Consider the following 15,065-nt stretch of genomic DNA (forward strand, 5'->3'; position numbering starts at 1 on the left):
AATAAAGTTATTTTAACCGAAAATGATCTTTAGACAAAAAGAAAAAATCCAGTTTGCGTATAGTTTGCTTCCCTGTCTCTCTTCCAAATGAAGCCTAGATTGAGACCATCTTGTATTTACAAAGGGACTTTTACCTTTTCTATATTCAAACCCCGTCTTTCTGACTAATCTGCTCAGTGATGGAGTGGTTGTAATCTGCTTCTTATTCAGGGCCACTCAGGTAACTAACAATTCTTTCCTTAAAATGGATTGTCTTACTTAGCTGAAATACTGTCAAATCGTTTTAATAAAGTTTAGCTGTGAATCCACACCCTTTGATATAAGAAGATTTTTTTTTTTTTGAGCTTTTTATTGTGTGTGTGTGTGCAGTCATCATTGAGCTCTGAATATAGGGAATAAAACTGTTAATAGATATAGATGCATTAATGGCCAGGAGTCCTTCCTACACAGCTGTTGATTTATACCTAAAATAATCTACGATAGACAGAGGAAAGTTCACTGAAAAACTCACAGAAGGGAAGTTTAAGATTGTCACAGTTTCTGTTTTCTGGTATGAAACTTGTTTCTCAAAGGCTAGATCATTCTAAGAACGTATTCCAGAAGAGGCCAGGCCTGAAGACAGTAGAGTTGGGCTGCTAAAAACAATAGAAACATCAGAAATATCAGTGAAATATAGCCAAGGCACTGTTTCCAGATAAAAAACTTAAACAAATTAATTACTTTTGCACATTTTTGGTAGTGTCTTGTTAAAGAAGTAAAAATGATGGAGTTAGATGTTGTATATATCAGCTGCTTACCATCTCATATCTGAAAAGCAATATTTGCCTATGAGCTCTCTTCTCTGTCTTGGAAAAATAAACAGGTTACCTGAATAAACTTCATGGTGTTTTTTAAAGTGACGTAATCAATGAACTGCATCATGGAAATCCCTGGTAGTTAAGGACCTCAACAGAGAAATGTGCCAACAAGAACCCTTGTCAACAAAGACAGATGCAAAGCTCTGCACCTGGGGCAGAATAGCATCACACATTTGGACAGGCTGGGAATTGAATGGAAAAGTGGCAGCTGTGCAGAAAAGGTCCCCTTGGTTTTGGTGGAGAAGTGAATCTGCACCTCTCATGAATGTAGCCATGCTTTGAGGCACATGTTGGACCAATTGAGCTCCAGCAGTGACTTCCAACCTAAATTTTTCTTTGATTGTGCTTAATATTTATAATAAACTCTAGGACATAGTTACTTTATCTCAGCAAAGAGGTGAAAAGTTTTTGCTGTGCAGTAAGTAGATTGTATTCAGTTGTCTATCTACACTTTTATTGAACCCTGAGCAAAAAGGACAGAAAAGCTGAAGGTTTTAGGAGAACATTTTCAGCCCTTAGCTCTACCATATCAAAAGCCAAAACCTGAGTTTTCCTATGAGCAACAAGAAGAGAAGAAACCTGGTCAGCCTCCTGATTCTGACACAATTTGTCCTCAGGTGCTCCAGGGAAAGTTGGCAGAAATCCAACAATACGCAGATGTGGCATAATTTGTCTCTACTAAAGGTCTTATTCCAAGCTCTAGCAGGAAGCAACTGATTTAATACCTCAACCATGTGGAATGAGTTTTATCCCATCTGAAAAATAAATGCTTAAGCAACATTGTAAAAAGGAAAGAAACAGCAGCACATACTCTTACTCCCTATTCTCTCTATAATCCACAACACATTTGTTTCTGCAGCATTCTGCATGCTGACAGTGATTAAGGGGTTTTCATAATTCATATGTACATTCTTAATTAATAATATATATAACTTATGTGATTTGCAATTCATAAAATGTTCCAAATTTTTTTTTTTTTCATTTAAATCACTTTATTTAGTTCCGTTTCAACGTGGGATTTTGTTTCCACACTGGAGGTAGCAAGTCATTAAGATGCAACCTTTTCTTTTTCTTGATTCTTCTCCAGAATCAATTCAACTGTTTTGTAAATCTCATAAATAAGGCTCAATGTCAAAAATTAATTTAGTTTATTCGTCTTCTGGAAGGATTTATTGATCCTTTGGGATGAAGGAACTATATTAGTATCATGTAGCATTATGATGATCGAATGGAGATCCACTGTAGCTTTCAATCTATGATCATTTTCCTGTTGCTTCAGAGATGACAGCCTATATGCAGTATATTTGAGGTGGTTTTGTGTCTTTTCATTTTAGGGAATTTTATACAGTAGATTGTACATATAAAATAAATCTGGATGTTTGTAAGGTTTGATTATGGGAGCAGTTGGCATATAATATAATTTTAAAGGGGTTTTGCTAAATTGGACCAATTAATTTCTTGACAACTGTTTCAACCTGTTTCATGAATGAGTTTTTTACTTCTATTTTGGCCAGATTTTTCCTTCTTAACTCCCTCAAAAAAGACATATTTGAGATTGAATGTAATAGAGGAATTTAGCTCTTGGATTTTTATGTTAGATTTGTTGGGATTTTTTATAAAGTTGGCTTGTAAAACAAACTTTTTATTTTCTGTGATTTTTGAACAGAAGCCTTCTCCAGAAATGTTAACAGAACAGTTAGTTGGAGGCAGTCATGGAACTATGCTTCTTTTATTTCTGATCTGGCAATACTGACACATTTTAAGGAAGTTAATCAGCCTTCAAATACTTCATAAGGATGGGAGTTAAGAAGGCCTGACTTTCCTTGGAAGTTTATCTTCAGATTGACTGACTTAGGCATTTTAGGAGACTTAGGCTTTTACTGAAGATTTTCCAATGACTTAGCACAGAGAAGGATTTCTCTTTTGTGTGTACAGGTTCTTTTATGTCCAGTAAGGGATGAATTCACACTCCCATCTTTCTGAGAGGAGACCTTGATGCCATTTTGATCTTGTTTATCCACTACCAGTTTTCTTGAAATGTGGGAGAATCTAATATACTGTCTCTTAAATTTGGGCAAAGGATTAAAAATACTGAGTTGAGAGATAAAAATATACCACATATATGAGCCAATATCATTCACAGCATTCACAGTAGTCCTTTCACGTGGAAGAAACACTGAATATGAATTAATTGAAAGCTGTGTCCTGGAGACTGGAAAATATGAACTTGAGTTCTCTCAGAAGGATACTAACTGTTATATAATGACTGTGAGTTCACTGTTTGTATGTCATGGTTGCTTATTCTATCAGAAGAATCCAGATGTTCAGAAACTATGACAGAACCTGGGAGTCTCACTATGACTTGCCCTGTCCCTGTGCTAATTTTGAGTTGTGCATATTCTTGATCTTAAGCCTGTCTAGGTCATTGCTAGGGTAAAAATCAGTTTTCAACTTGCTCTGTGTACTAAGGTGTAACCATGGATGTGTTTAATATTATTAAACTGCATTTCTGTGGAGTGTATCTGAATGTTAAGCATTTCTTACTGGCTTGAACTCATGTTATGTTACATAGATTAACATTACTATCTGTGAGAAAGCTTCTTCACTCACTCTTGGCCTTGATAAGCATAAAGTAGCCATATTTTATTATCTGCACACTAACAAACCCAAAAATAACTTAATCTTGGAGCTGGTACAACATAGAAGACAGAGAAGTTCACAAGTTGTACGTATCCTGGAAACATGCACTCACTGGTTTCTTTTTACATGAAAGTCTCTTTTATATATCAAAATTGTATAAAAGGGCTTAATGGAGCTGGGAATCAATTCCTTCTTCTGATATGCGCATAGTATTTATTGTAGTCACACAAATGCTGGAATTTGGGTACAATTTCTTTCCATGTCACCTGTTCTGCATTCAGTTCTGCCCTGCCACCTTTCATTGCACTGTTTTGTGTTTGATTCAGTGATCTTGACTGTTCTTGCTTCTTGCTGACGTGATGTCAGCCCTGCACATCTTTCTTTGAGAGATATTGCCCTTCAGGGACGAGAAACTAAATATTTGCTCAGGCTAGCATATCAGAAACTGCCATTGCCTGATGTTCCTAGGATTCCACTGCAGTGATAGTCTCTTACACATGCTGTTCAAAATAAACCATAGAAAATGGCTACCTTCTTATTCTATCTGCCTGAAGATAAAACCAAAAGGAGGGGGGCCAAAGTGAAGGTGCTCAAATCTAATCCCTCTCCTTTTATCTCCTTATGCATAACAACACAATTTGACAGTATTCAAATTTGCAATTCTTGTTTACCATCACTTCCTACAAATATCTGACTGTGTCCAATTGTGGTTTCCCTCTTTTGAAGGAACACTTCTGCGTAAGTAAGAGACAAAAGTGTAGAGTAACTGTTTGTATGCTGTGTTATACATGTAATTGACTCACAGCCCACTTATTTATCCATGTACTACTAGCAAAGTTTTCTTACTTGTTGCAATAACTTAAAGATAGCAAGTCTACTTAAAGTTAACACTGGCACACATGGAGTATGTGGCTAGCTTCTGATATACCTTTCTTTGTGTGCTAAGTGGAAGGGAGAAATGACTTTTCATCACCAGTACACTCAAAATAAAACAAGCTTGGATTTTAAAGTGGCCTAAAGGAGTTAGAAAACCAGTTACCACTTGATTTTAGTGGGTATTGGGTATCTAACTGTTTTAGGATGCTTTACAATCTTAATTCACTGCATAGATGTCCTTTCATCTGGTTATGTTTCTTGGTTTTTGAACTGGTTAAGGTGTGTTATCATCTCCTCCCACAGTGTGATCTGAGATGAATCTCTGTCTTACATAATGGCAAAGGCATGACCATGACACTCCAATATAAGGAGGAGAAAGTCAATCTTCATTGGCCTGTTTGAGAACAGGATTTAGATTCAGTCTGGTAACATCAGAGAAGCAAACCACAAACTCCAAGAAGCTAATTTGATGCATAAAGCCTTGACCAGAACATTTTGTGATATTCATTTGGTACGCTAAGGAGACTAACAACGTTACATACTTAGGTTTTGTCTTAGGAGTAATAGAGCGAGGAATCCTTGGTGAATCTCCTCTGTCTGTTGTAGACAGTCCAAATGAAACATACTCGAGAGAGAGTGAACAGCTGAGAAACTTTCCTGGGAGAAAGGAAGGAGATTAAAAGAAAGGGCATATTTTGTTTATTGTTGCTGTTCTTCAAAGAATCTGTAGACACTTTGGGGTATTTTGGAGGCTAGGCGGAGGAATTAATGCATAATTCCTTGTGTATCCTGACCTTTGCACAACTTTCAGTTTGAGACTAACAAGTGTAACTTAGATGTCTTCTGAGGAATATCATCACAAATTCTCCTACTCCTGAGTAATAATAATTATAACTCTTGTACTCCCATGCCCTTTCCTTTTTTTGTGTGTCAGTTACATAAAGCAAAGATGCTCCTAATACTTATTCACATCATCTCAGCCTCCCTAATCCAGTTCTTACCAGCAAAAAGTGCTTTGCTTTTTAAAACTAATCCTCAGTTCATTGACAGAATGTTAATTATTTAGCCACTTGTGTTACCAGGCTACACTATGAATGCTCTGTTATGAGCTTCTTGCCCTCTCCTCTCAATTTCTCTCTTCCTTGCCCTAAGGCTTCTCCAGAAAATTCAGCTGCATAAATACCTTGCTGAAAACACCACGGCTCATTTGACTGTCACCTCCACTTAGCAAAGAACATCCTTAACCTTAGTGTTTATGGTTCTGAGGTTTATCTTAAAATCTGTTCTCCTGAACAAAACATTTAGGTTACTTCCATGAAATTGCCCAGTCCAACAGGCCTTTGGTTTAGAAAGAATTTGCAAAGCCTAATTATTTAATAGTGTTGTTTGTTTGTTTTCAATTCTTCTCTGCTTCTCGGGGATCTATTTGAAGATAAGGGCTAGTCAATTGAAGAACACTGCCCAAATGCCCAAATAATAGACAGATTATCTTAATGCTGTGTGGCTCTAGGATTATATAGATACATCTGTGAAGCTCTGTTCTCTGCAGACGTTAGAGGAGGAGGAAGAAACTTTACATGGTTTTCCAAAGTGCTTTAGAGAGCAGTAAACATGACATCTGTGGAACAGTTAGCAATAGTTTGTATTCATTCTTTATATGGTACAGCTGGGATTTTTATGTGTGCAGAGAGAAGATGCAAGGAAGCTGTCATTTATTCTTCTAATACTTGTGGTTATCTAGCATGCAAAAAGAAAATAGAATATTCTGTAACCTTAAAAGGAGAATCACAATTCTACTTTTTTAGAAATTATTGTAAGTTCTGTATGGTATGTTTAGTTTTGAAGCAAAATCTCCAAAGAAAGGGACTGTGTGTTTACAGTACAGCAAATGCAGAAGGCTCAATTCTTGTGCTCAGAGGGCCTTTAAAATAAGTGGGCTAACATTTACTCACCTGAAAATAATAGCTGTCTAGAGAAGAATTTGAAAATATTTACTTCTCTGAGAAAGGCATCATAAAATTAGCATGAAATAAACCTGTCTCATATATACTATCCATAGTTCAATTATACTAATTCAAATCAAGTATTTCTGCTATTAGTATACCAGAAAGAAAAATATGGTAGAGTGGTATAGCAGAATTATAGGATTTTGGTGAAATTGTTTTTCAAACCATTGCTTCATTCTCTTAGCTTTCAGAAGTCTTGGTTTAATTAATCAGTTTCTGAAAAAAACAAATGCTCTTCTGCAAGGACTTATCAAAAGATATAATGCCTTATCTCATGCACTTTGATACTGAACCAACTTCTGCAGAAGAATAATCTGGAAAGATAACTTCTTTCATGCTACTTTTGCAGGAGAATCACCAATAAAGCTAGCATTTCAGAGCCTGCAAATGCTAATGACTTCCAACTTAAAATTAGATTTCTTAGCAGCAATAAAAATTGTAGTATCTTCAAAACAATAGGAACTTCCAAAATAAGAAAAACTGTGATATTTCCACAAAGTACTTTAACAAACATCATTATTATCATTTTCAGAGACCACTTCTTAACAGGAAAAGTTTATTATTTGTTAACAATTTCATTGAGCAGATAAGAATCTAGTTCATTTGTAGAGACTGAACTGCACTCTTGTGTAGGTCCATACAGCTCTTTTCTTCAGGAAGAAATGCAATTATCTTTTAACAATTGTAATAATACAACTGTGACCTGAGCTCATGTTTCTTGCCTACAAAAACTATTCACAGGCAACATCAAGTTGGGCAGTCATGCATAAATTCTGATTCAAGTCATTTCCCTTCAGCCAGCAAGCCTGGTGCTGAACATGATTTGTCCCTGCTGTCTGGACTTATCGACATGTGTAACTCATCTGCTGTTGGGATTAGGGTTTTTTTATACTCTGTGCTATGGCAGCAAATACAAAAAAAAAAAAACAAAACCCAAAACAAAGTAGGTCTGAGTTTCTCATGTATTAGGTGATATGCAGACATATGATAAAGAAACTAATCTTTTTTCCAAATGAAGTTACAGTTTAAATGCCAGACAGGGCAGTAGATAAGGCAGAAAAGAGAAGAATGGCAACAAGAAAGTGTCACATACTGATTTTCAATTCTTTCATAAAGCCAAAGAGACCTTTATTTTCCAGGACTTTCCATCTGTCATTTTGTGCCACTGTGTGCATTGATATATAGTAGGTAAAATTTTCTAAAATTTGGTTTTTTTATATTTCTACCTCTGGACTGGACTTCAGGACTCTGATTACTGTGCAGACTCACCAATAAATACTTGCCCTTTTTTCTCTCTTTTTCAGGGGGAACAGCTTCCAGACAAAAGGGCTTTTTGGGATGCATCCGATCTCTGCATTTAAATGGACAGAAGCTTGACCTTGAAGAAAGAGCTAAAACAACATCTGGTGTTAAACCTGGATGTCCAGGACATTGCAGCAGTTATGGTAACCTGTGCCATAATGGAGGAAAATGTGTGGAGAAATATAATGGTTACGCCTGTGATTGTACCAGCTCAGCCTATGAAGGACCTTTCTGCAAGGAAGGTAGGCAGCTCTACCTTGGTCCTGAGTCCTCAACGGTCTCTGAATTACAGCAGAGTTTCATCCATCTCAGCTTGATGTCCCCCATGTCACAAGAAGTTATTTTAGTATCAGCTGTCCCTTTGGCATTATTGTTTATTTTAAGCAGGCTGTAACATCTCTTTTTGTTGACTTCAGTGATGGCCTCAGAAATGAAAACTATTGTACTACTAAAGTTAGCAACTATATACCAGTATGATTCCTGTATTGGACTGCATATAACTTCAACCAGACATGAAATGAGGCTGATTTTTTTTTTCCTAATAGTCTGTCCATGTCTGAATGCTTAGTTTGCTTTTTTTAAAATTTCATTCAGTTTTGTCCACCTCAACAAAATCATATTTTTTACAGAATTTTGGAGCAATGTTGTGACAAAAGAGGTAGTCTTTTGAATTTTTTTTTTTGCCATTCCTATGACAACTCATCCAAACGTTAAGAGATTTTAAAAATAAGCATGAAGCGTTCAGGAGAAAACTGATTTGCAAGGTTCAGACTGCTGTGAATGTGTCCTTGCTGAACCTTTCTGGTGGCTTGTCGAAGATGATGCCAATAGCAGAAAATGAACAGGGCAAATAAAGAACATTCAATTTAGAAAGCATTCTCTTTGGGAGAGAAGGGAACTAGCAAAATTCCTGCTTAGTAGCAAGAAGGTGCACTGTAAGTGTTTTCATTTCCACACCTGCTCCTCACCTCACAAACATTTAGAGACAGGTTTACTAAGTAGGATACGTCTTCTGGTGTATATCAGCTTAGTTGTACTGCAGTCCACTGAACTATGCTCATGTAAATGAGCTGAGGATTTGACACCTTAAGAGGTATATAAAATAACCACATAGTGTCCTGTTAGGAAATGCTGCTGTAAAGGTGGAGCTGCTTTATTGGAGAAAGTACTTGCAGTCAAGCTGTAGCTGAAGATACTATCATCCTGACTATACTGTGCCTTACATTAGAACAAAATGTTGTTATTGTGTCTATGCAATTCATGGCCATACCATCTTGTGTTCAGAGAAAACACTATCATGAGTTTTCAGGATCTGAACATGAACAGGGAGGTATTTCTTCTCCTTCGGAGCTGCAAAAAGTAGCTTCCCTTACTAGATGTCTTTGGGTCAATGTTTTGTGTTAATAATGACTTTATTTAAAAGGGAATCTGGAAAGGACAATCGTATTGTCTTTATTCTAAGGGAAAGACACAGAATATTGCCTTACCTGTCAGCTGTTAGAAGATAGTGAAATGAGTACTTATTTGGCTGACAGATATTTTGGCCTATTCTATCTTGTGAATCACTGATTCCAACACTAAAATAGTTGAGTTTAGAAGCCTGTCTTCATACATTGTCCTTCACTGTGCCAGACATAGACTGTAAAAGAAGGACATACTGCTCGTCCAAATTAAGGAACAATGATGTCAGTTGGGTCGGGGAATTTGCAAAATTCTACTTCTGAGGCAGTCAGTTTGTGTCCATGCCTGTCTGGGAGATCTGAAAATGCAGCAGCTGAAATTATTCTCTCGATTTGTATATGCTTTCAGAGGTTTCTGCATTATTTGAAGCTGGAACTTCCATTACCTATATTTTCCAAGAACCTTATCCTGTCACAAAAAATGCAAGCACATCGAGCTCTGCCATTTATGCGGATGCTGTCATGTCCAAGGAAAATATTGCATTTAGTTTTCTCACAGCACATACTCCAAGCCTTCTGCTGTACATCAACACCTACTTTCATGAATATTTGGCTGTGATTCTCTCCAAGAATGGTAAGTACCCTTGATTTGCTACCAAAGGGAGACCAGTGTAACTGTGTAAGTTTTTTTTGTGAGAATAATGTGGAGTTCTGTACTGATTTAAGTTCATTTCTATGTCTGCAACTTTATCATCTTCATAGTATTCAGTTCACACAAATGGCCGTCACTCTTGTTTATGTCCCTTTATTTGACATTCAGTGACACACTTGCCTATACGGTCTATGAATAATCGTGTTGTTGGTGCTTAAAATGTGTCTTGACTTTCATTTGGCAAGACTGTACAATAGCGATTCCTTGCTATTTATTCCACACTGAGATCCATTAGGCCTCCAAGGGAACGAGAAGTACCATGAATGTACAAGAACATTTGGTGCAGAAATATATAATCATTTTATCTTTTGCATTCTGTCTTGGCACATGTATTGCCCTTCACTGAGTTTTTTCAATGGAATTTGGCCAGTACGTTTGAAGAGTAATACCAAAAAATATTGGTTTTCTAGGTTCACTGACCGAAACATGAGGGGTAAATCCATTTTCTATTAAAAGGTGCATGGTGCAGGGACTTTTTGAAGACATATAAAGGTTTTAGGGGCATAGGCTTTATATCCTCTTAGTAAGACTATGGATCCTAAGTCCTTGCAATGCTTTCAGAAAACTAACTCCAGACAAACATAATCTTAGACAGATGCGAATGTTGGAATTATCAAGGGAAGTACCAAAGGATGGTTGGATTGTTGAGGGAGCTGATTCTCCCTGTCTGCTTCACTCTCATGAGATCCCAGATGCAGTGCTGCGTCTGGCTGGGGGGCCCCCAACATAAGAAGGATATGGATCTGTTGAAACAAATCCAGAGGAGGGCCATGAAGATGATCAAAAGACTCAAGCACTTCTATGAAGGCAGACTGAGAGAGCTGGGGTTGTTCAATCTGGAGAAGGCTCCAGGGTGGCCTTGTAGTAGCCTTCTAGTACCTGAAGGCAGCCCACAAGAAAGCTGGAGAGGGACTTTTTACAAGAGTATGTAGTAATAGGATAAGTAGGTAATAGCTTCAAACTTAAAGAGGGTATATTTAGATTAAATATTAGGAAGGAGCTCTCCCTGTGGGAGTGATGGGGTACTGGAATAGATTTATCAAAGACGTGGTGAAAGTTATATCCCTCTAAGTGTTTAAGGCCAGGTTGGATGGAGCAACCCAGTCTAGTGGAAGGAGGATTGGAACTAGGTGATGATCCTTAAGGTCCCTTTCAGGTACATGAATATTCCAGTGCATAGCTCCAGAGTTGCAGAAGTTAGCTTCTGCTGAGGTGAAACCTTGGAATTGGCTTCTCAGTTACAGTCAGATCTTTTGATGCCACTCAGGCAATCAAAATTAGCCCTAAAGTGAAAGAAAGTGTAATATCCATTTAAATCACCTTTACTGCTGCCAGAGCAGTGTAAAATGACCTTAGAAACATGAGTCATTTGACTTTTATTGATGAAATACAACCATAAGCAGGCTATAATTGTGAAGTTCTGGAAGAAGGAACTTGGGAAGAGGTTGGAATCAGGACACAGCGAGCTCTTGTAGCAGCTCAGCAGGAGCATTTTTGCAACAGCACCATCTGCAGATCCTCCCTTTTTGTGTTTGAGGTAGGGACTCTCTACTTCTGGAAATTAGTTGGAGCAGCTCTCAGCACACTCAGGCAATTTAAGCAATGGTGCTTTGCTCAGATCTCTACCTCTGTTTACTTGTAAAATGAAGATAACAGTAGCTTAAAAGGTTGGCGAGATGTCAGGCTTCAAAAATCTGGACTGTAAAATGCAAAGAATTAAGATAAATAGCTGACTTTGGTTAACTCCTGAAAGTCTCTTTCATTGTTACTCTATGTGTGTTTCTACGTCATTCTTTCAAGATAGTAGTTTCAACCATGTATATTCTCTACTTTTTCTCTGAAAGGTACTAATTTTTAAAATCTAGTGTCTCTTATTTTTCAGTCTCATTGGCATTGAAATTATTCCAATGAAAATAATGTTCAGATATGTTACTCTTTCTTTCTCCAAGAGGTTTATGCTTGCCATAAAATAGCTAGACTATGAATAACAATGTCCTTCATAGTATTAAAAGTGAGCACTATTCCTTCTCTCTTATTGGCTCATTTTCAGGGAATCTTACTGAATCTGGTAGTGTAGTAGGACCTAAGCAAGTATCTGCTGGTAACAGATTGTTTAAATAAAGGTTAGGTTCCTGATGTAATGGGAATGGGCAATCTCACTGAAGAACCAGTAATATTCTTCGCCATAATGCCAAGACCCTTTCCATCTTTTACAAGATTATTTTAGGATAGTGTATGTATATAATGAAGGTTTAAATATATTCTGAAGTAAATACTTCACCTTTTCTACGTATTTTTGAAGCTACTACTCGTGTGTCCTGTTATTCCTCTTTTCTTCTATCCACAAATAACTAGGAACATTATTAGTTAATAAAAATTACAATGAGAATAATGTTTCTGGTAATTCAGACTTTCTGTGTTAAGTGTTTAACATAAAAGAAGTGGAAGTGTCTGAAAGGCTTGTTTATAGTTAGACTATTTTAAAAAGGGCTTATGTGAAAGGGAACTTGTATAGGCAGCTATGATCTAATCCCATCAGGTGTGAAACGTTTCCTGTAAAATCTATTGGTTTCGGTAAAATTAATAGATAATCACATTTAACCCAAATACACTTTGCACTGTCAGTCTTTAAAGAAGGTCATATCATTAGAAGATGCAGTACATACTGTTTGAGACACTAGAATTGTGGTAGTAAAGTGATTCATTTAGAGATACTCAACCGGCCATTGTCACATCCGGGAAAGGAAATAAAATCTCCTCATGCCCACTCATATTTTCACCCATGGAGGTCAATGCTGCTCACACAGAAATCTCTTCCAATTCTTGGAGTCACAGAGGGCAGGTGGTTCATGAAGGAGGTGAAGTTATGACAGGTGTTGAGTACCAACATACGTCAATGTAGAAGCTACAATTCTTGACTTATACAGGTGACCTCCTTCTGTAAAGTGAGATGCTCAGTAGTGTCTAGCAGCTAATATTTATACAAGCAACTCCTACACAAAGAACTTACCTATATCACAATGTTGTTCTTACCTCTGATCAATTGGCTTGTGTCCTGGCAGTTTTGAAAAGCTGTTAGTTTTAAAGATAACTTAGAGATTCTTTCTGCCATTAATTAATACTTACCCTTATAAATCATCCATGTGCCTTTGAAAATCGCATGCAATAACTTATTTTGTCCTCTCACCAGTCTTACATATTGTACACATGGATTTTTAAGTTACACATGTATAGATGTGTGTATATTCTGTATAGATGGCTATGTATGTAAAGCTCACATAGTCATATTGTTCCCAGATCCAAAAGATTAGCAGTGCTGTAATAACTAGGAGTATATTTTTAAAATAAGTGCTGTAGAATTTTCAAATTATAGTGCCCATTACTAAGCTCCAGAAAATGGGTAAACATCTCTAATTAGCCTTTTCAGTGTGTCAGTCCACAGCAGTTATTCACATCATGGGAAACTACTGCCAAGAAAAAAAGTATTTTTTCCCTTCCAAGGCTAAATTTTCACTGTACATTTTTGCATTTTACACAAATTCAACAAGTTACCAGTATCTTAGTATTACTAATTTTGCCTTGATCTCTGTTATGGTTTAACCCCAGCCAGTAACTAAGCACCACACAACCCTTCCAGCCCTTGAGATCCTGTGATTCTGTGAATGGGGAGCACAATAGGGAAAAAAAAAAAAAAAAAAGCAAAACTCATGGGTTGAGCTAAGAATGGTTTAACAATTAAATGAAATAAAATATAACAACAATAATAAAATATGTAGCATTAATAACAATTGCAATGAGAAGTAACATAATGACAAGAGAGAAATAAAACCCAAGGGAAAAAAAGCCAGCAATACACAATGCAATTGCTCACCACCCTCTGACCAATGACCAAGCAGCAGTCCCCTCCTGCCCATCATCTGCCTCCAGTTTATATACTGAGCATGAGGTTCAATGCTATGGAATAGCCCTTTGGCCAGTTTGCATCAGCTGCCCCAATCATGATTCCTCCCAGCTTCTTCTGCACCTGTGTGCTGACAGAGCTTGGGAAACTGAAAAAAAATCCTTGATTTAGGATAAATCCTAGTTAGCAACAACTAAAATATTGCTGTATTGTTAGAATTATTCTCCCAATAAAACTAACTCTGCCAGCTACTGGGAAGAAAAAATAACTCTATCTCAGCTGAAACCAGTATAATCTCTAAAGGTAATCATTGATGGGGGAGAAAAATATTAAGAAAGAAGGTGTTATGGCTTCTCTTTTCTCCATTCTTCCTTCCATCCTGCAGGTAATCAAATGTGATGTGAATTTGGTGAAGTATATGTCTAGAAAATGTATTTCCCAGGCCTTGGTTCTCAGTGTTGTTGGCTTTTCCTACAGAAACAATATGATTCCTACTCTAGCAGAACAGCAGATAGACAGCATTAAAGAGAAGAGATAGAATATCAAACTGTCCCTGGGTGATTGAAAAATTATCTGTATTTATTATCTGCTCATAAAAAACTAAACTATTTGAGTCCTTTTTTTTTCTTTGTTTTTATCCAGTACTATTTCCATCACAGTGAGCTCTATTCCCAAATTATTTTGGAAAGCAAGACTCTGAAATTGCATAGGAAAGATTAAAGACAAGGGAAAAGGCACAGTTAAAAACGAAAGTACAAATGAAAAAGCTTGAGTAATTCTTCTGTTAAGTCTCTGATCCTCCAGAATATAGTACCAAGATCTAGATTGACTCCACTGCCCTGTCCTATAAGGTCTTGAAATCAGCTAATATTTTTAGTAAATAGGAAAAGAAACCCAAACCTGTAATAGATGTGACCTGAATTAACACTCTGGGAAAAAACCAACCAACCAAACAAATGTCCTCAGGGGGGAGCTACTGATTTTTTTCTTCCTAGTGAAGTAGAAATTAACTGTGATCTCCTCCTGCCTGTAAGTCATAAATAGCCTCTCTATTGAAGACATGTAAATTCTCCTTATTGTTTTTGCCTTGCAAGTCTGTTGAGCTGCATCTCCAACAACTTTTCTCAAGCAAAAACAAAGCTTTTGTCATTCAGTGGTAAAGATAGTTCAGTTTTTGGGGCAAAGAATCTTGATTCTGTTGCTGTTGTTCACTCTGGAATTCAATGAGGCAAAGCTAAAATAAATAAGGAAAAATGGACTTACTGAAACACTGGGGTGGATTTTGGAGCTGATTTTGCTGATTGTTTTGTTTTACCACCTTGTGGGTTTTATTCTTGGGATGCAAGTACCATAGGACATAGCTAACTGCTG

At 36.9% G+C, this 15,065-nt stretch overlaps 1 protein-coding gene across 1 annotated transcript in view; it reads left to right on the forward strand.

Annotated features, from left to right (window-relative positions):
* Positions 1–15,065, forward strand: part of CNTNAP5 (contactin associated protein family member 5) — a 219,257-nt gene that overhangs the window by 175,066 nt on the left and 29,126 nt on the right. The window contains exons 18-19 of the mRNA XM_062005163.1: positions 7,684–7,923; positions 9,491–9,715. Of these exons, the coding sequence (XP_061861147.1) occupies positions 7,684–7,923; positions 9,491–9,715 (465 nt within the window). The remainder of the gene's footprint in view (positions 1–7,683; positions 7,924–9,490; positions 9,716–15,065) is intronic.

The sequence above is a fragment of the Colius striatus genome, chromosome 11 (genome assembly GCF_028858725.1).
Source record: "Colius striatus isolate bColStr4 chromosome 11, bColStr4.1.hap1, whole genome shotgun sequence".
Taxonomy (NCBI): Eukaryota; Metazoa; Chordata; class Aves; order Coliiformes; family Coliidae; genus Colius; species Colius striatus.